We start from the raw sequence: 21,793 nt of genomic DNA on the forward strand, positions 1-21,793 counted from the left end.
AGATACCGTTTGAATATACCTCCAGGCCAAATCTCGTGTCAATTGTAACCCTCCATGCTGGAATTGAAGTCTTGTCAGAGATGTTTGAATCATGAGAACTGATCCCTCATGGCTTGGTGCTGTCTTTATGATAGTGAGTTCTCATGAAATCTGGTTGTTTTAAGTGTGTAGCACCTGTTCCTCCTTGCTCCTGTATTTGCCATTTGAAGTACCTGATCCCATTTCACCTTGCACCATGAGTAAAAGCTCCCTGATACCTCCTCAGAAGCCAAGCAGATGTCGGCACCATGCTTGTATAGTCTGCAGAACCATGAGCCAATTAAACCTCTTTTCTTTATAAATTACCCAGTCTCAGGTATGTCTTTATAGCAACGAAAGACTGGATTAATACATTGAACAACACACTCTTGAGCAATCACTGGGTCAAATAGGAAATCAAAGGGAATTTTAAAAGCTATTTTAAGACCAAAAAAAAAAAAAAATGGCATAACAAAACTTATGGGATGCAGCAAAAGCATTGCTAGGAGAGAAGTTTATGGCAATAAATGCCTATGTTATGAAAGAAAAAAGACTTTAAATAAACAACCTTGCTTTACCCTTTAAGAAAGTGGCAAAATAAAAACACTTTAAGCCTAAAATTAGCAGAATGAGGGAAATAATTAGGATTATAGTAGAAATATGTTAGAGTTGAAAAAAAATGAGAAAAAATAATAAAATTAAGATTTTGTTTTTAGAAAAGATAAAATCAATACACCGTTAGCTAGACTAAGCAAAAAATAAAAAGGCTCAAATAAACAAAATCAGAAATAAAAGAGAAGAAATTACAATGGGTGCCTCAGAAATTAAAGAAGACATGAGACTATTATGAACAATTATATGCCAACAAATTTGATAACCTAGAAAAATGGATAAATTCCTAGAAACATTTTATCTATGAAACTTGAGTCAAGAAGAAACTCAAAGTCCAAACAAACAAGTAACAAATAAGGAGATTGAATCAGTATCCAAAACTTTCCAACAAAGAAATGTCCAGGACCATATGGCTTCATGGGTAAATTATACTAGACATTTAAAGAAGAATTAATACCTGTCCTTCTCAAATTATTCTGAAAAATAGAAGAAGAAGCACTTTAAAACTCATTTTATGAGGCTAGTATTACCCTGATACCAAAGCCAGATGAAGGAAAGCAAACTACAGGCCAATATTCCTGATGAACATAGATACAAAAATCCTCAATAAAATGCTAGTTACCCAAATTCAGCAGCGTATTAAAATGATGATACACCATGATTAAATGGGATTTGTCCCTGGAGTGCAAATATCTTTCAACACATGCAAATCAATGCAATAGAACACATTATTTGGTTGAAAGAAGAAAACCCACAAGATCATTTCAGTAGACTCAGAAAAAGCATTTGACAGTGGTATCCACATAGACAAATGGGGTTGCATCAAACTAAAATGCTTCTGCACAGCCAAGGAGATAATCATCAGAGTGAAAAGGAACTTAAATAATGGGAGAAAATATTTATAAACCATATAAATATATATATATGAGTTAATATCCAAAATATATAAGGAATGCATATAACTTAATAGCCAAAAATCTCACATAATCTGATTTTAAAATGGGCACATGACTCTGTTGGTGGGAATGTAAGTTGGCACAGCTGTTATGGAAAACAGTACAGAAATTCCTCAGTAAATTAAAAATATAATTACCTTATGATTTAGCAATTTTGCTGCTGGATATATATCCAAAGGAAATCATTATTGCATAGAGAGATCTCCACTCCCATGTTCACTGCAGCATCATTCACATTAACCAAGTTGTGGAAATAACCTAAATGTGCATTGACAGATGTATTAGTCCATTTTCATACTGCTTGGAAGAAATATCTGAGACTGGGTAATTTATAAAGAAAAAGAGGTTTAATGGACTCACAATTCTGCACGGCTGGGGAGGCCTCACAATCATGGCAGTAGGCTAAAGAGGAGCAAAGGCACATCTTACATGACGGCAGGCAAGAGAGCATGTGTTGGGGAACTACCCTTTATAAAACCATCAGATCTCATGAGACTTATTCAATATCATGAGAACAGCATGGGAAAAACTTGCCTCCATGTGTCAGTTACCTCCCACCAGGTTCCTCCCATGATACATGAGGATTATGGGAGCTACAATTCAAGATGAGATTTAGGTGGGGACACAGCCAAACCATATCAACAGATAAATGAATTTGAAAAGTATGACACATATATATATATAAAAAATTACATGTATAATATACTATTGAAGATTATTCAGCCTTAAAAAAAAAAGAAGAAGAAAATCTGGACATTTGCAACAACATGGATGAACATGGAGGAATTTATGTTATTTGAAACAATCCAAACATAGACAGATATTGCATTATCTTGCTTATATATGGAATCTAAATAGTCAAGCTTATACCAATGAATAGAATAGGGGTTGCCAGGGGTTGCAGAGAAGGGAAAATAGGAAGATGTTAGTCAAGGGATCCAAATTTTTAGTTATGCAAAATGAGTAAGTTCATTTATGCAAGATGAGTAAGTTATGCAAGATGATAACTTGTACAACAATGTGAGTATAGTTAACAATAGAATATAGTATTGTATACTTTTAAGTTTGATAGGAGGGCAGATGTTAATTGTTCTTGATACACACAAAAATATGGTAATCACAAGAGGTGATGGATATGTTGATTAGCGTGATTGCAGTGATTGTTTCACATAGTATGTGCACATCATAACATCAAGGTAAACACCTTAAGCATATCCAATTTTTATTTGCCAATTATACCTCAGTAAAAATGGAAAAATAAAAAGTTCATGAAACAGTTATAATCTATGCTAATCATCAATTCGATAGGCCATAAAAAGTCATTTTGAAAATTTTAAGAGAAGGGAAACTGTGATTACAAAGTTCTATTTTGAAGGTTACCCTGACTGCGTGGGTTGAAGGAGACCAAGATAAAGAGTAAAGTGACAAGGCAGAAAAGTAATTAGATGGTGCAAAGGCATGGGATGACTTGCATTACAGATACAGCAGGAAAGGCAGAGAGGAGTGAATTATTTAAGCAGCTTTGGAAAGTATTAATTACCTGCCCTAATAAACATCTTAACCAAGATGTAGGTCCTGTTTTCAGAGTGAAAAAGCGAGAATTGATTATAATAATGGTAAAGCATGTTTCAGGGATAAGAATGAAATCATCTTGAGTTGTTTAGTAATTTGACCCAATTTACTCAATAAATAAGGCAAAACTTTAATATATATCTAAATAAAGTGACAGGAACAGCACATTACTATTTACCTATTCATTAATTTATCCAACAAATGAATGATGCAGCAGCTATTTACTTGCCAAGCACTGGTCTAGGTGTTTGAGATACATTAGAGAGCAGAACAAAACAAACAAAAAAAATTCTGACTTTGTGAAATTTGGCTGCCAGCGGGGAAAAGAAACAGTTTATTTTTCATCTTCAGTTTTCCTTTTATATCTATCTGATTTTATTTCTTCAAGAAGCATATATTCACGCATTACTTTTTTAAAAATCCATTTTGTCTGGAAATAATTTTAAACTTACAGAAAGTTTACAAGAATGAAAACAGTACACAATATTCCATACTTGTTTTCCAGATTTACTAGTTATTAACATTTTATCTTATTCTCTTGAGTGTTCTTTTTTTCTCTCATAGTATGTATAGAGAAGAATTCATTCCTCTCATTTTGTATTTATATGATATTCTGATGTTTGTATTTATCTGATAATTAGATTCAGGTTCCTCATTCTTAGTTGAAATACTACTTACTTCATGCTATCTCCTAAAGGTATCATACCTGGAAACACAGATGTCCACTTGTACTTCATTAGCAGTGATAATTTTTATGCACCTGTTTAAGGTTTTCCTCAATTTCTCCATTGTGTTAATGATTTTTCCCCTCCATAACTAATGAGGAAACGTTTTGGAATCATGAAAATATCATATTTCTCATCTAAATTTCTCCCCATGTTTAACATCTATTTATTCATCACAATTCTTGCCTGATCTAATCTTCGTTATGAAAGTTTGAACACAATTATTTTCAAACTTCATTATTTCTTTTCTGTACCAGTCAGCATTGACATTCTCCTATAAGTAAAAACCTTCTCTTCTTCCTTGTCTATCTATCTCAATATGTAATGATGATTTTCTCTTTTTCAAAGGTTCATAATTCATTGCTGTACTTATTTTAGTGCACATGTGGTCCCAGATATGGTCAGTGGGAGCTTCTTCAAAATGGTTTCTGTCCTTGTAACTCGGTCCCATTTTTTTAAAATACCTCCTTACTTTACAGCCTCACCGAATGCCCTTACTTTCCAGTTTACCGAATGCCCATTCAAAGAAACCAGGGCTCTATGGAGAAATGCCTGCTTTCAAGAACATCCTTTCGGATTCAGCCTTGAAAGCAGGCATTTCTCCATAGAGCCCTGGTTTCTTTGAATGGGCATTCGGTAAACTCTTTGCAACTGGGTTGACTTTGTTTCTGGGCCTTTCAGCACACAGTTCTACTAAATGTATGTATTTATGTATTATATGCATAAATACACCTGGTGTCCATGTGCTTGCATATACACACATATATGTGTACTTTAGATATTATCACTTCACACCTCCCATTCCAGTTTGTCTCTACTGGATTCTTTTTGGCCTGCTTCCTTTCCATAATTGTGTTTTTCTACTGTCATGAGATGTCTGGCTTCAATACTTCTACTAATCAGTTCAGTCCTATAATAAAACTGAATTAGTTTCTGAGTTTCTTTGCCTATTAAAGAATTGCGTTGCTTAAAAAAAGACTTTCTAAAAAAATTTATGAAAGTTTGCAGTTTTCTCCTCACTGTCCCATCATGTCCAGTACTAAGGATATATAGTCAGATACTGTGTTCATAAATAATTTGGCTTAGTTCTTTCCCACACTCCTCTTCAGTATGCTCATAGCAGTCATTTGAAATATAATTTAATTTAGTTCAGTTTGCTTTCTGTTTCAGGTTTCTTCTTCCTTTCCTATTTTTGTTTTATTTTATAAGGAAAACACAGACATGCTTCCAAAAGTTAATACTATACATAAAATTTAAACACACGCAAATATATACAGACACACACAAAAGTTGTAGTCTCTCTTGTATACTTTCCACTCTCTATTCCATTCTTCCCACCTCATCCTTTGAAGATAAACACCTTCATTATTTTCTGGTTTATCTTCCCTATAGTTTTTTTGGTAAAAGTTGACAGAAACCTGTATTTCTTATGTTTACCTCATTTCTTACATAAGATGTAATATGCTATATATGCTCTATTATACTTTTTTGTTGTATTTGATATTTTCTATAAGTCATGCCATATATATGTATGCATTATACTCACTATAGAGTAATATGTAACTATAAGTCATGTCATTTACTATGTCATATGTATATGAACATATATGACATAGAGCTACGTATTACTCTATAGAGGCTATTTTTTATATATATATATACTTATTTACAGCTGCATATTCAATAGTGGCTATAGCATGATAACTGTGGTTTATTCAATCACCTATGGTTTGACATTTAGGTAGGTTTTAGTTGTTTTGTAATTATAAATAGTACTGCAATGAATAACTTTGTGCAGATGTATTTTTGTATTGTTGGAGGCGGATTTTCAGGGTAAATTTCTGGGAGCAGAATTATGGGTTGGATAATGTGAAATCAGTTTTAATGATGAGGAATTCAAGATGCCTATAAGATGATATCCCACTGGGCAGAGCAAATTGGATAGATTCATTCTTTCATTAAAAGCACCGATTAACTACCATGTGCCCCAGGCACTCTACTAAACTCTGGAGATGCATACAATAGTGCGCAAAAATGGACAAAATGCTCAGCCTCATGCATTTAACTATATATATATATATATATATATATTTATCTCCACAATGCAGAATGAAGGAGTCTTAGATATAAAGTTGGGATTCGCAATTTTTGGTTTTTGGCTAAATCAGGAATAATGGCTCTTCTCTAAGCCAGATTTCCTTTTCTCTTTTTAAATGAGCAATAAGGATGGATTTTTCAGGGCACAAAGAAGCAAAGAATGGTCATAGAGTTTTCTTATTCTCCTCTTATTCTCTTCTTGAAACAATATTAAACATCATTTAAATTACACTCACACTGGATCCTAGATATCTGTGCTATTTTTTTCAGTCTAAGCACAGAGGTCGGGAATCAGGGTGAGTGTAATTTGGAGAAGGTGGCCATATTTCTACCATGTAACAGCATTTTTAAAGAGGTGTGAGAAGAGGTGTGTTTATTCCTATTACCTTCTGTGGCTTAGAAATTTTTTTCTACAATGAGATATACATTCCAAACACCATTACTTTATTTGAAGAAGGACCCTATCTGACTTTTTAATTCAATGGGCAGAACCCTATCTGATTTTTTAGTGTTGATATTAGAGGTTAAACATGCATTACACTATCACTTCATTAAACATTTTTAACTTTTCTTGTGTGAAACCTGCACACTGATCTTATTGTGGCTCACTTTAGTAACAAATGGTACTCATAGTTAATACCATTTCCCCCCAGTAAATTGGAAGAAAAAGTCAATACTTATGTGGATATATAAGATCTCTTTAGGCACTGAAAGAGGAACTTGAACAGCTATATAATGCCTACATCGTAATCTCTTAGATCCTGTAAATTTGTTCAGTTACATGACAAAGATGGCCAAAGATTGCAGAGGGAATTAAGATTGCTAATAGGTGGATTTTAAAATAGTTGGATATCCCAGATTATATGCATATTGTATATCAAATAATTTTTATTGCTGTAGCATTATAAGAAGTAAATATCAGATAAGGCTAGCCCCAATATTAAGTAGGTTAGCTGTCAGGTTTTTTTTGTAGATATTGCTTGTTAGCATAAGTAAATTTCCTACTATTTCTAGATCGCTAAGAGTTTTTATCATGAATAGTTTTGAATTTTGTCACATACTTTTTCTGCGTTTACTGAAAGTGATTGTTTTTTTCCTTTTAGTAAATAAATATGGTGAATTTCATTAATTGATTCTTGAATGTTAAACCAACATAATATTCCTGAGACAAATCCTCCTTTGTCATGGTATCCTTTTATATACTGTTGGGTTCAATTCACTAATGTTTTCTTAAAGTGTTTATAAAGACACACACATATGTGTGTGTATATATATATACATGTGTGTGTGTGTGTCTTTTACAGTATATTTATCATGTTTTGAAATTAGGATTTCTGTTTCTCATAAAATGTGCTGGGAAGTGATCCCTTTGCATCTATGTGTGTAAAAATGTGTGTAACACTGCCATTATTTCTTCCTTAAGTATTTAATAGAACAAATGAGTGAAACTGTTAAGTGAATGGACTTTTTTATTGGATGGGAAGAGTTATTTAATACACATAGAGCTATTCAGATTTTCTGTTACTTCTAATGTAATTGTAAATTGCTTTATCAAGAAATTTCTCCATAAAATCCTGGATTTTAGAAAACAGTTAAGTGGTGAATTATGTGCATAATTTTCACATAACTGCTTTTCCTTGTGATTATTTAAGTACTTAAATATATACGTGTATATTCCAATAAATATATAAATATATAGAAATATTTATTTAAATTTATATTTATATGTTCCAGTAAATATATAAATAGATATACTTCAATATATAAAGTATATACTTAAGTGTGTATATATATATGTGTGTATATATATTGCTTTACTGTTACTTTATTATAAAGTAATAGAAAGGTCCAGAAATGTGGCATCTTGTACTGTTGTTATTGTTGTCAATAAATCTACTTTCCATTGCCAAGATTGCTACAAATACCCTGCAATGGAAAGAGTAGGTTTTACAACCATTTTTACAGCAAAGTCTCTGGTGGCTATAGTTACATGTGTTATATGTTGCTGTACTGATTATATTGGCCACATATTTTGTTAACCAAGGCAAATTAAAGTCAGCCATCAAAGAATATCAGAAACATATAACTGTTACAGTTTGGGTTTTACCATTGAACTGAAAAGATGATTCCCTTGCTGACTCTGATATTCCTGATTATTATTATTTTTTTTTAGAACTGTTGAAAGTTTTATAGAAGTACTTTAAAATATTGTCGATATGATTTAATAAATAAAACAGGCTGGGCGCTGTGGCTCATGCCTGTAATCCCAGCACTTTGGGAGGCCGAGGTGGGCGGATCATGGGGTCAGGAGATCGAGACCATCCTGGCTGACACGGTGAAACCCCGTCAGTACTAAAAATACAAAAAAATTAGCCAGTAGTGGTGGCGGACGCCTATAGTCCCAGCTACTCAGGAGGCTGAGGCAGGAGAGTGGCGTGAACCCGGGAGGGAGAGCTTGCAGTGAGCCAAGATCTCGCCACTGCACTCCAGCCTGGGTGACAGAGTGAGACTCCATCTCAAATAAATAAATAAATAAACAAACAAATAAATAAATAAACAAATACAAACAGTTCAGTATTATTCCTGCTTAAAGAAGTTATATTAATCTGTCTAATTAAATGTAGTAAAGTTGATTCAAGTAAAGTTTTTTATTTTTTCTTAATAAAATGTGACATTTCCTAATAAAACAGCACTTGAGCCAATTTTAAACTCTCTGAAAACGTCCTAACTACATGGTTAAGACAGTCTTGTATAAACCAATCATTATTTTTATTTGATCAATGAACTCTATATGTGAGCACAATGTACCACTGAATTGGATTCTAAAGGGCAAAGAAACATACAGTTCCACAGATTTCCAAACTTATAATTTTTCTTTGTTTGTTTGTTTTTGTTTTTGTTTTTTTGACACGGAATCTTGCTCTGTCCCCCTGGCTGGAGTGCAGTGGCACAATCTCAGCTCACTGCAACCTCTGCCTCCCAGGTTCAAGCTGTTCTCATGCCTCAGCTTTCCAAGTAGCTGGGACTACAGATGTGCACCACCAAGCCTGGCTAATGTTTTTTATTTTTAGTAGACACGGAGTTTCACCACGTTGGCCAGGCTGGTCTCAAACTTCTGGCCTCAGGTGATCCACCTGCCTCAACCTCCCAAAGTGCTGGAATTACAGACGTGAGCCACCGCACCTGGCCTCAAACTGAAAATGTTATTTTTAAACTGATGACTCGGTCCAGCTTTCGCTCTTGGAGTAAATATTTTATTAGAAATTACTAAGTCCTATTTCAGTTATCTTAACTTTTTACCAATAAAGTTTTTGGCTTTATTTCTGTTGCTGTTTACTTCGTCTTGTTATAATTCTTCACCCAAATTTGACTCTTATTGAATAAAAATTAGCAAAGAACCTATATTCTACTGGGGGGATGGGGCGGGGATAATATTCAAATAACTAAAACCCAGAGAAGAAAAGAATGTCTAAGTAAATGGTGCAGTTTTTCATAAAAGGAATTTTTATTTCTAGCCTGGACAGAGTGAAGTAACAGAACTACAATAGGAGTGATTGTGACAGCTGCTTGTTAATAAAATATACCCTTAGTGCAGGATGTATCAGAGACTATGCTAGGATCTAAATTCACTATGAAATAATTAAAAACATTTCTTGCAGAGTAGTTCCTATTGTTCTTATTTGAAAGATAGGAAAACTGAGGCTTAGTTTAAATGGCTTCATCTGCAATATCCTGTAATCAATCTCATTCCATTTGTTTAATATTTATTTGATTTATACTACACCTAAAGAGGATAATTCTAGATTCTGCTCACTATGTCTTCTATACTACCACTTGTATTACTGTTAATTTTCCAAATACATAGGTCCCAAAATAAAGCATATAAGTAGTATGATTTGTCTGCCTTTTCAATTGTAGTACAGAATATAATTAGTCTACAGTATAACTTGTAATAATTCTTGTGAGATCATCCCTTACTGGTGCTGTCTTCTTCTTTAACGGTTTTTAAAATTAGTCCCTCTTCATTTTCAAGATTCTGTCCACAGAATAACAGGAAGCAACTCATTTCCAGAGAGGCAAATGAATTTCCTTGCTTATGATTTTACAAAACTAGTTTTTGTAGTCAGCTCTTTCTGAGAGGGGTGCTTTTTAATGTGGTCTTAAATACATCAAAATATTGTCGGTCATTAAGATGTGGGGTATTTTCTCTGTTTCTTTATATTAAATTGAACCATATGAAAACACCAATATATGGTTTAATATAAATTTCCTAAAGGAAGTGTGTTTTTTCATGTAACAGAATATCACAGATGGGGCCTCAGCAGGCAAAGTACTTCAAGGGTCTTGCTCCTCTCCTCTGTGATTCCCTTGGTTCTGCTCATTGTTCTGTATTGGTTTTATTCTTAGGTTGATAAGTGGATCATACCAGCAGTTCCTATAATTACAACCAGATGGTAACTTTAACTGGAAGTCAGGGCCACACTCTTTTATGTATCTTTCTTAAGAATGAGAAAGGTTTCCATAAAGTCCTCCAGCACAGTTGTTTTTTATTTTTATTTTTTTCACATCATTGTCCAGGATTAGATTATGAGATCATTCATAAACTAGGACCTGGGGAGGAAAATGGAAGTACCATGATTAGCTCAGACTTATCAGCTGAGATGGAAGATATTGAGTAGCAAACCACCATTCCACCAACTATGTCTTGTATGTTAACCATTGAGGCTCAGTACAATCAAATGGGGAAAAATTATAGGTTTCTGGGAAAAAAGTTTGTGCTGCTTAATACAACTTTTATTGAATGCGCTATTGTTACCCTAATTTTGTTAATTAGAGGCATTTTTTTTTGTTTAGTTGCTGAATCATTTTGCACAAAGGAATTATAAAACTGAAAAACAAATCTCAGTTCTTGAACTGTTGGTAGAATTTTCAGCTTTTCCAGAAAAAAAAAAAAAAAAGCTGATGAGGAGTCAGAGGCCGCATATGCTGACTAAAAATTACTATCGCTTTTCTCAAAGCAAAATGGAGACAAATTCTCATAAGCAATCTGAAGAAACACAAGTTTAGAAGAATGCTTTACAGCATGAAACAACAAATGGAAACAATACCTTCTTGCTATTTTGTTTGATTTAGTAAATTTATTTTTAAATTACCCTGATTTGATTATTACACATTGTATGATTGTATAAAGATATCACATGTACCTTACAAATGTGTAAAACTATTATGTATCCATAATAATTTAAAATAAAAATTAAGTTTTAAAATTATTTTATAATCATTTTAAATAATAATTATTTTATAATTATATAAACTAGAGGACATTTTGACAATCTTGGTAACAGATTCTAAAAGCTAATATTTCTGTCATTTCAGGCTACTTTAGTAATTTCTGCCAAATATGTAATTTAAAAAGCCCTACATTTGCTTTTTGGCTACTGCTGTTATGCTTCATTAAGTATACTATTGTATTGTACGTGTTGATTATATTTTGTGCTCAATGAGGTACTTGACCATGAAATATTTCCTGGTTATTAACATCAGTATATCAGAATTAGATTGCAGATTTGATACAAGTGTTTAGTGAGAAACCCTCATTAAGAAAATCTTATTCAAACAGTTATCAATTTGAAAATACTATAGTTCTAATTTCTAAAACACTGTCTTAATTGTTGGGTATAACATAGTATCAGAATAAACACTAACCTTAGTCAAAGTAAATAGAATATAAGATTGTATTAAAGTACTAATATTTACTTTAGAAATTTATATTTAGTTTGTCCACTGGTATGTTGGTGGTAGGATTGTTCCTACTTAATTTTTTCTCTTAAAGGGAACTTTGCTGTGTTTGTCATTAAACAGGTAGCAAAAAAGAACTTTTATATAATTTTTTTTCAAAATTTTGCTGAAGATTAAATTTGGCTACTGATGAAAAAGAAATATTTGGGATGGGAGTCACTGAATGAAAGCATGGATTCTAAGACATTATTATTTATGAATAGCAGTTTCGTAGAGAAAGAAGAGGTATCCAGTACAATAAATGTGGATACAGCATAGTGCATACTACTAGGATGTCTTGGTTGTTTATTATTTTATAGTCCATTTGTTTGTAGAAGAAATAGGAATCCATTGCTATAACCAGAGCAGCATTTTTTTTTCTTTTAGTACAGTGGAAATTCTGTAAATGATAGAAAACTGAGCATTTGACATAGGATCTAATCTTCAGATTTCAATGACTAAATCCTCCAGAACTGAGAAGTATTATGATAAAATAAGGAGCAACAGAACATAATCATATAGACTTAAGCGCTTCTTGAGCTTCTATTATTGATTGAATGCCCTTAGACCCATCTCTTGAATCTTGATTCCTCCTTCTTACCAAATTGCCTGCCAAATAATATAGTTGGACTGCACTTCTAAAATATTTCCCAGTTTTTGATCTCTGTAATTGCCTGTTTTAATCTTGTAGACTACCCTAAAAAGACAATCCTTAGTCTTAATTGAAAACTATTTAGTTTATCCAAAATAACAACAAAAATCCAAAAAACTTAAGAACATCCAGCATATGATTGATCAGGATGACACTATAATTCAGGCTTCCCTTCTAGGCCAATGTTTTTTGTCCTTCTGAATTATTTCCAAGCTGTATTTCTAGTTTTGCACTAATAAAGAAGGATATTGTTTTTCTTTTTTTAATATTTTTTTCTCTAATTTTTGATGACCATCATCCCATTCAGTACCAAGTGATATTCCTCACAGTTAATAAAAACTCAACACGTTTGGTGATTAGAAGAATGAATGTTTACTTTTTAAAATATTTTTACCTATTAAGCTTAGCAGCATGCATAGCTCAATGTGTTGCATACCTATTTCAAATATGTTGAAAGCCATCAAGGCATTAAATGTTGTGGTTACTTATGTTTGTTTTCATGTGAGACTATATATTTGAAATAGATGTATGTGTACTGGTAATCCATGTCACTGCCATATAATGTAGTTGAGCAAGAATATAACATTCTTAATTTTTCTTTATTTTATATTATAATGGTGGAAAACTGAAAATTCCAGTTAGTTCCATTATTTTCAGCTTAAATTTTGTCAATTCAGGATGTAAATATCATACTGATAAAAATTCTACCCCTTATTTCTCCTCTCTCTTCGCTTCAAATTGATCCAAGTTCTTCGGAGACAGACTTAATTATTCAATTAATCTAAGACACCATTAATTTTAAGCAGATCATTAAGAAAGAAAAGAAATAGCTGTCAGTTAAATTGTGAAATGATGTAGCAATTTTTTGTTTTGTTTTGTTTTGTTTGTTTGTTTGTTTATTGGGACAGAGTTTTGCTCTTGTCACCCAGGCTGGAGTGCAATGGCACGACCTCGTCTCACTGCAACCTCCTGCTCCCAGGTTCAGACAATTTTCCTGTCTCAGCCTCCCATGTAGCTGGAATTACAGATGTCTGCCACCATGCCTGGATAATTTTTGTATTTTTTAGTAGAGATGGGGTTTCACCATGTTGAGCAGGCTGGTCCTGAATTCCTGACCTCAGATAATCCACCCGTCTCAGCCTCCCAAAGTGCTGGGACTACAGGCATGAGCCACTATGCCCGACTGTGATATTTTTAAATTATACAAGAATTGTGCACACTAGCCTCTCAGTACTTTTTCATTGTGCTTTCCTTCTGAAGAATTTGGCAATTTATGTTTGTAGTTGTATTGTTTGGTGTATAATAGTTTCTCAAAACAGAAACTAGCAGAGTTTTCATTTATCCGGGGTATCTTTCCATGTTAAGAGATATTTGTTTTTGGCAAGCATGTATGGGATTAATGTCATCGTTTAGTGCTAAATATTTGCTTCACTGATATGAATTATAGTTTACTGTTCTCTTTTATGTCTTTCTGCATACAAAAAAAATTTGCTTCAATGGTGATTCATGAAATAAACTTTTTGAAGGTATTTTAACCTCATTAAATTCATCCTTATAATACCAACAATGCATATAATTCACTCAAAGTGACAACAATGCAAAGAGCTTTGATCCACACATACAGCCAATGGCAGCTATGTAAGAACTGCCCCCGTCTGACAGCTATTGTAAGATGCCATCAATTGAAAGATGCATCTGAATTTCAGAGATTTTAAATTGTGAAAAATGTGTGTCTTATAAACTCCGAAATATAGTACCATTCATAGGAAAGGTCATACTTGCTGTATTAGTCAGGGTTATCTAGATGGACCAAACTAATGGAATATATATGTACGGGAATTTATTAAGTATTAACTCATACTATCACAAGGTCCCACAATAAGCCATGTGCACACTGAGGAGCAAGGAAAGCCAGTCCAAGTCCCAAAAGTGAAGAACCTGGAGTCCAGTGTTCGAGAACAGGAAGCATCCAGCACAGGAGAAAGATGTAGGCTGGGAGGCTAGGCTAGTCTCTCCTTTCACACTTTTCTGCCGCTTATATTCCAGTCATGCTGGTGCTGATTAGATTGTGCCAACCCAGATTAAGGGTGGATCTGCCTTTCTGAGCCCACTGACTCAAATGTAATCTCATTTGGCAGCACCCTTACAGACATACCCAGGATCAATACTTTGTATCCTTCAGTCCAATCAAGTTGACACTCAGTATTAACCATCACACTTGCAGTCTTCTATCTTTGCTGGTCATGGGTGAGGGATAGCTTGTCCTGCTTGGTTTTGGAGCACAGCCTCTATCCCTGCCATTATTGCTGAAAGAGCATCCTGTTAACAGACCCACTAGGATTATACTGTGTGCTCCTGGTTCTGTTGCAGAGTTTGTTTGTTTGTTTGTTTTTGTTGTCTGTTTGTTTTGAGATAGATTTTGGCTCTTGTTGCCCAGGCTGGACTGCAATGAAGTGATCTCAGCTCACGGCAACCTCCGCCTCCCGGGTTCAAGCGATTCTCCTGCTTCAGCCTCCCAAGTAGCTGGGATTACAGGCGCCTGCCACCATGCCAGGCTAATTTTGTGTATTTTTAATAGAGGCGAGGTTTCACCATGTTGGCCAGGCTGGTCTTGAACTCCTGACCTCAGGTGATCCACTCACCTTGGCCTCCCAAAGTGCTGGGATTACAGGTGTGAGCCACGCACCAGGCCTGCGGCATTTTTTTGAATCAACCAGTCTACCTTCTACAACTTCCATATCACCCCTCCAGAGAGTAGGAATCCTTAGCTATTTTTCTTATACCATATTAACACTCCACTTTTTTAAAACTGCTATGGGATTCCTGAGAAAGAGCAACTGAGGGATAGCAACATGGATTTCAGTGAGTAGGTGGCAACTGAGTTAAAGGTTTTTTTGTTTTGTTTTGTTTTTCTGTTTTTTTTTTTTTTTTTTTTTTTTTTGACGGAGTCTTGCTCTGTCGCCCAGGCTGGAGTGCAGTGGCCGGATCTCAGCTCACTGCAAGCTCCGCCTCCCGGATTCACGCCATTCTCCTGCCTCAGCCTCCCCAGTAGCTGGGACTACAGGCGCCCGCCACCTCGCCCGGCTAGTTTTTTGTATTTTTAGTAGAGACAGGGTTTCACCGTGTTAGCCAGGATGGTCTCGATCTCCTGACCTCGTGATCCGCCCGTCTCGGCCTCCCAAAGTGCTGGGATTACAGGCTTGAGCCACCGCGCCCGGCCTGTTTTGTTTTTTTAAAGATACAAGTTAATCAAATAAGAGCCTATGAAGGCCCAGCATGGTGGCTCACGCCTGTGATCTCAGCATTTCGGGAGGCCGAGGTGGGCGGATAATTTGAGTTCAGGAATTTGAGACCTCACTTAAGGCTGGAAGACCATGCTTAAGACTGGAAGAGAATTGGTTTAATTCTTGATGAGTTAAAAATATTTCCAATTGGGCATATAAATAAGAATGCCTTCTTCAGTATTACATTTGGTCTGTGGTTGAGTGATGCCAGGGAGGGAGTGTGGAGTGGTGGTTCCTATAGTGGCTGCTGAACAGCATGAAAGCATCCAGAATGGAATTCTGATGAAATTCCCACTCAAGGAATGAAATACTCTAAATGAGAGAACTGGTCATACAGTCTTATAAATATAAACAGTTTCAAGAAAATGTTGGATACAATGTAATATGATTGATAGATCATAATAAACAATTATGCTTATTTGCATATGTTTTGGGGTTAATTATCAGTCTCAAAAAGCCTTTCTGAAACCATACCTTAAGAGACTCTTTATGTGGTAGTTTCTTTTGTATTTGAAAAAAATATTGTAGATATTCCTTAGGGTCTCATATATAGTCAAGTTCAAAAGGCTATTTAGTGATAGAATTTGGATTAGGTTGTAGTCATTTTGTGTTCTTTTCCTCATTTATGAAACTGCAAGTTTGATTTTACAGACTGACTTTTTTTCATAGTCCACAAATTCATTATCAGTATTATCATGAGTTACAAGCATTAAAAGAATAAGGCCTATACGATAGAATTCTAAGTGTTACATGTTTTTTTGTTTGTTTGTTTGTTTGTTTAATAACCTTCAGTATATTTTTAAAGGATTAAATTTGCTTTCAAAGTAAAAATATATTAGAACCTCATTATTCTTATACTAATCATTTAGAGAACTATTACAGACTCCTGACTAAAGATTCAGATAACACAAGATGAAAAAGAGCATTATTCATTTTCAGATGTTTTTCCAATGAAGTTCTAAATGTTATTGATGATTATAAAGGAAGATTTATGAAGTTTGTAAAATCTGCACACTTTGGGTTTTGTTTTTGTTTTTGTTTTAATTTGGTTTGATCAAATGCTTTTCATTATGATGGCTCTTACTAGCAGAAATTTTTTTGGAAGCCAGGATTTAGATTAAGTAGTAGTAAAGTAAGTTGTATAATTAGAATGAAAATCTATAAAAATGTGTGTGTTGAAAATATAGTTTTATATTACAATAAACTAGTTAGGCAATAAGAGTAAATGGGCAAACTTGCCCCATTGTAATGTTTATTGGAAATCTTGTCTTTAGTATGGATAATTTTTGTTACCGTATTATAAATATCCAAAGCATTGATTGTTTTATAGATTATACTTAGTAGCTTGTAGCCTTAGTAACCCTCATTTCTGAAGGTTAGAAATAGGAACAAGGAACTGTATTTATAGAAACCATAGAAATGAATAACTGTTGTTGGCCCTTGAATAACATGGGGGCTAGGAGCACCAACTACACAATCGAAAATCCACGTGTAACTTTTGGACTCCCAAAAACTTAACTATTAATAGCCTGCTGTTAACCGGAAGACTTACCAGTATCATGAACAGTCAATTAACATGTATTTTGTATGTTATATGTATTATATACTCCTTTCTTACAACAAAGTGTGCTAAAGAAAAGAACATGTTATTAAGAAAATCATAAGGAAGATAAAATATATTTACTGTTCATTAAGTGAAAGTGGCTCTCATAAAGGTCTTCATCCTCATTTTCACGTTGAGTAAGCAGAAGAGGAGGAGGAAGAAGAGGGGCTGTTCTTGCTGTCTTGGGGTGGTAGAGGCAGAAGAGGTAAAGGAGGTGGAAGGGGAGGCAAGCACAATTGGTGTAACTTTACAGAAACACATCTGAGTTTTTTGCCTTTTCATTTCTCTAAAACTGTTTCTGTTGGTACCAATTCTACTTCCACAGTCTGCTTTAGTTTTAGTGCCCATATCACAGAAAGGTCCATGTCATAAAAGAAGCTGAAAGCAGTCGTGAATAATTGGAATCCTTCTGCCACATTGACTACTGTCAATTTATTTTCTGGTACAGCTTCTTCTACGTCTTCTTCCTTATCATGTGGCACTGGTTCAGAAGCACCCATCTCGATCAAGTCATTTTCTGTTCATTGTTCCTTTGGAGTGTCACTTAGCTCTTGAATTACTCCAAGATCTTTATCTTGACATCTTTTATTCCCCACCTTTTTTTTTGTTTTTGTTGTTGCAATATCCACAATGTCTTTCATGATTTCCTTGGTTGGCTCTATTGTAAATCCTGTGAAGCCGTGCGCAACATCTTGAAACAGTTTCCTCCAGCAGAATTTATTGTTTTGCACTTGATGGCTTTCAGGCCTTTTTCAATAAAATGGTAGCATATTCAATGGTATATGTCTTTTAGACTTTCATGATGTTCTCTCTATTGGGATCTCTTCCGTAGTGTTGAATAAACCTTTCCATAGTGTACTGGGTGTAATGAGCCTAAGCATCCTTACGGTCCACTTATCTCAAAGCTGAATTAGAAACATTGTATTTGGAGGCCATTTTAATGCGTTCAGTGTTGAATTCATGGGGTTCTTTGTGGCCCAGGGCATTGTCCAATATCAAAAGAACTATAAAAGTCAGTCCCCTACTAGCAGTGTACTTCCAGACTTCAGGGACAAAGCGTCAATGGAACCAATCCAGAAAAAGAGTTTTCAGTGTCCAGGTCTTATTGTACAACTAAAAGACTGGCAGCTGGTGTTTATCTTTTCCCTTCAAAGCTTGGTGGTTAGCAACTTTGTATGTAAGGGCAATCCTGATGAGAAACTCTACTGCATTTGCATGAAACAGTACTGTTAGCCTATCCCTTCGGTCTTAAATCATACTGCTTACTTCTCTTCCGTACTAATAAGTGTCATTTGTGGCATTTTTCTTCTAGAACAGGGCACTTTCATCTGTATTAAAAACTGTTTAGGCAGATATCCTTTCTCCTCAGTGATTTTCTGAATGGTTTCTGGGGACTCTGGTCTGTTGCCTCTTGGTCAACAGAGGCTGCTTCTCCTTTTATCTTCACAATTTTTTTTAAGCCAAACCGCGTTCTGAAATTATTAAACCCTCTTTTGTTGGCATTACATTTTTCAGCTTTAGATCTTCCACCTTCCTTTTGCTTTAGATTATAATATAATGAATCTGCTTTTTCTCAAATCATATGAGAGTCTGTAGGTTTGCATTTCTTATAGCAATCATGTAACCACATAAAAGCTTAATTTTCAGTATGAGATAAAAAGTTATTTCAAAAAAAGTGCAAAGATGTTGTGCTTGCTGATGAAACTACAGTGACAGTTTCACAGTTTTTTTTTTGTTTTTTTTTTTTTTTTTTTTTTTTCCTTTTTTACAGTGGTCCTTAGGCTGGATTCATTTTTCTTGAAATGGCAGGCAACTCCTGCTGCAGACCTCCATCTACAATACATATCAAGCAATCCAGCTCTTTTTTTGTAATGTCATGACTTTTTCTGCTTCCAGCAGAAGCAATTCCATTATCAATAATGGCATTTTGTATGGGTGTCATCATGTTATTCAAGGTTTATGATATTGCACTAAGTGCAGTAGAAGCTATGCAAGAATCATGAGAGATCACTTTTAATGCAATACACAATTTACTGGAGATACGAATTGCCCAGGTGGAGATGATTAGTGTCACATGGTGTTTTAAGTAAATACCAACAACACTTGAACTCACCATAATGATAACTAGAGGGGACTGTGAAATTACTACAGTAGTACACTATGTACTACAGTTAATTTTCTGCAGTTATGATTTAATACTGCATCTTTATATTTACTTATCTCTCGGCTGCAAATAGCACCATGTACAGTCTGTGCTTATGTGCATAAGTTTTGGTAAGTTTTAACATTTTGTAGTAGATTTGTATATATGTTATCATAAATGATAAAATAGATCAGCATCTACATTTATTTTATCCATTCATGGCATAGTTTTTTCTTAAATTTTTAATATTTCTTTTTCTTTCTTGAGACAGAGTCTTGCTCTGTTGCCCAGGCTGGAGTACGGTGGCACAATCTCTGCTAACTGCAGCCTCCGCCTCCCAAGTTCAAGTGATTCTCCTGCCTCAGCCTCCTGAGTAGCTGGGATTACAGGAGTGTGCCATCATGCCTGGCTAATTTTTGTATTTTTAGTAGAGACGGGCTTTCACCATGTTGGCCAGGCTGGTTTTAAACTCATTACCTCAAGTGATCTGCCTGCCTTGGCCCCCGAAAGTGCTGGGATTACAGGTGTGAGCCATTGCGCCCAGCCTTTTTTGATATTTCTAAAGTACGTAGTTCATTATAATATTTTTCAAATTGTCTCAGATCTCAAAAAAACTTTAGACTGTATTTATTGAAAAAAATCTAAGTGGTACCAACTTAAGTGGTACTATGCAGTTCAAACCCATGTCATTCAACAGTCAACTGTATTGTATACTCAAGTCCACTAAAGTCATTTATTAATATTACATGAGGGTAAACTTTATTATGAATATAGCCTAGTCTTTACTCACAGTAGTTAAATATAAAATTCCTTTAATAAGTTAGAATTTCTGTTTAAAAGATAATTTCTGAAATAATTAATCTAGACAAAATAAGCATGTGTTATTGGTGTTCTTTTTAATAATTTTAAATACTTGTATTATGTTCTTCCTTCCCCTCCAAATCTTTCTGAATAGTTCTAAATGTTTTTTAAATTGTTCCAGAAAGGACACTTATGGTATTTTTTTTTTCTTTTTCTTGCAGATAAGAATGTGCCTTTTGATGAAAGAACTTTATCTTTCTACAGCGAAGAGTGGAATTTCTATGCTTAAGGAATAAGAAGCCACTATATCAATGTTGGGGGGGTATTTAAGTTACATACATTTTGACAACCTTTAATTTGTTGTTGTAATAAATACTGTATCCTTTATTATATCTTTATATGTATAGAAGTACTCTATCAATGGGCTCAGAGATGTTGGGGATAAACTATACTGTAATAGTTTATCAGTTTGACAATTACTATAAAACGGTGTTTTCTGATCAGTTTTTGTTTCTTGCTCACCATATGATTGTAAACTGTTTTCTTTTATGTATTAATCAGTTAATGCTAATTATTTTTGCTGATGTCATGTTAAAGAGCTATAAATTTCCAGCAACCAACTGGTGTGTAAAAATAATTTAAAATTTCCTTTACTGAAAGGCATTTCCCATTTTTGTGGGGAAAAGAAGCCAAATTTATTACTTTGTGTTGGGGTTTTTAAAATATTAAGAAATGTCTAGGTTATTATTTGCAAAATAATAAATATGATTTAAAATTATCTTAAAGTGGTCGAGATTATATGTTTATAAAATAAACATAAGACTATAGAATTGAAAATTAATATATGTATTTGTAATTGATTTATCAGAAAATCTATCAAAACGTTATTCTATTTTAGCAACTACTATGTAAAAGTAACATATGTACTTTGATTAGATACTTCAGAAACCTGTGAATTTTACAGCCATTTTATATCTTTACTGTATAGTAAGAGGTAGAAATTGCAATAATGGCATAGTTCAAATACTTGATTGTGTTATGGAACAGGAGATTGAGGAATTAAAGTAAACACATAGACTTTGGAGTCAGATCTATATTCAGAGACTGACTTCATGATCTCTGAACAAATTATTTAACCTTACTGAGATTCAATTTTTCACATTCTAGAAGTTAGAGGAGAACTAAAGGAAAAGCATGGATCATGAACTCAGTTGCTTACTGGGACCAGGGAAGTAATTTAAATGTGCATGTAAGTCAGGATAGGCTACATCAGAGAGAGTTAACATATGGTTCCAAATCACAATGGGTTGCAACAAAGATTAATTTTTTATTTCTGCTACATGTTTGTTATGAACTATGATTCTGCTCTTTGTAGTATTTTCTCCACGACCAAAGATGATGTGAAAACCTCTGTCCCAAATATGGTCTCATAACTAAGCATCCAGACATAATGCACCACATACTAGTTCATTAGCTTTTGCCTCAAGGTGATAAATTTCAATTTCACCTACATTTTATTGGCCAAAACAAACTCTAAGGCTGCACCCAAGTT

At 34.2% G+C, this 21,793-nt stretch overlaps 1 protein-coding gene across 1 annotated transcript in view; it reads left to right on the forward strand.

Annotated features, from left to right (window-relative positions):
- The window catches only part of FAM174A (family with sequence similarity 174 member A), a 44,185-nt gene extending 23,166 nt beyond the window's left edge, over positions 1-21,019 (forward strand). The window contains exon 3 of the mRNA XM_003899956.4: positions 20,463-21,019. Within this exon, the coding sequence (XP_003900005.1) occupies positions 20,463-20,466 (4 nt within the window). The 3' untranslated portion in view covers positions 20,467-21,019. The remainder of the gene's footprint in view (positions 1-20,462) is intronic.
- Positions 21,020-21,793: the final 774 nt, after the last annotated feature.

The sequence above is a fragment of the Papio anubis genome, chromosome 5, assembly GCF_008728515.1.
Source record: "Papio anubis isolate 15944 chromosome 5, Panubis1.0, whole genome shotgun sequence".
NCBI lineage: Eukaryota > Metazoa > Chordata > Mammalia > Primates > Cercopithecidae > Papio > Papio anubis.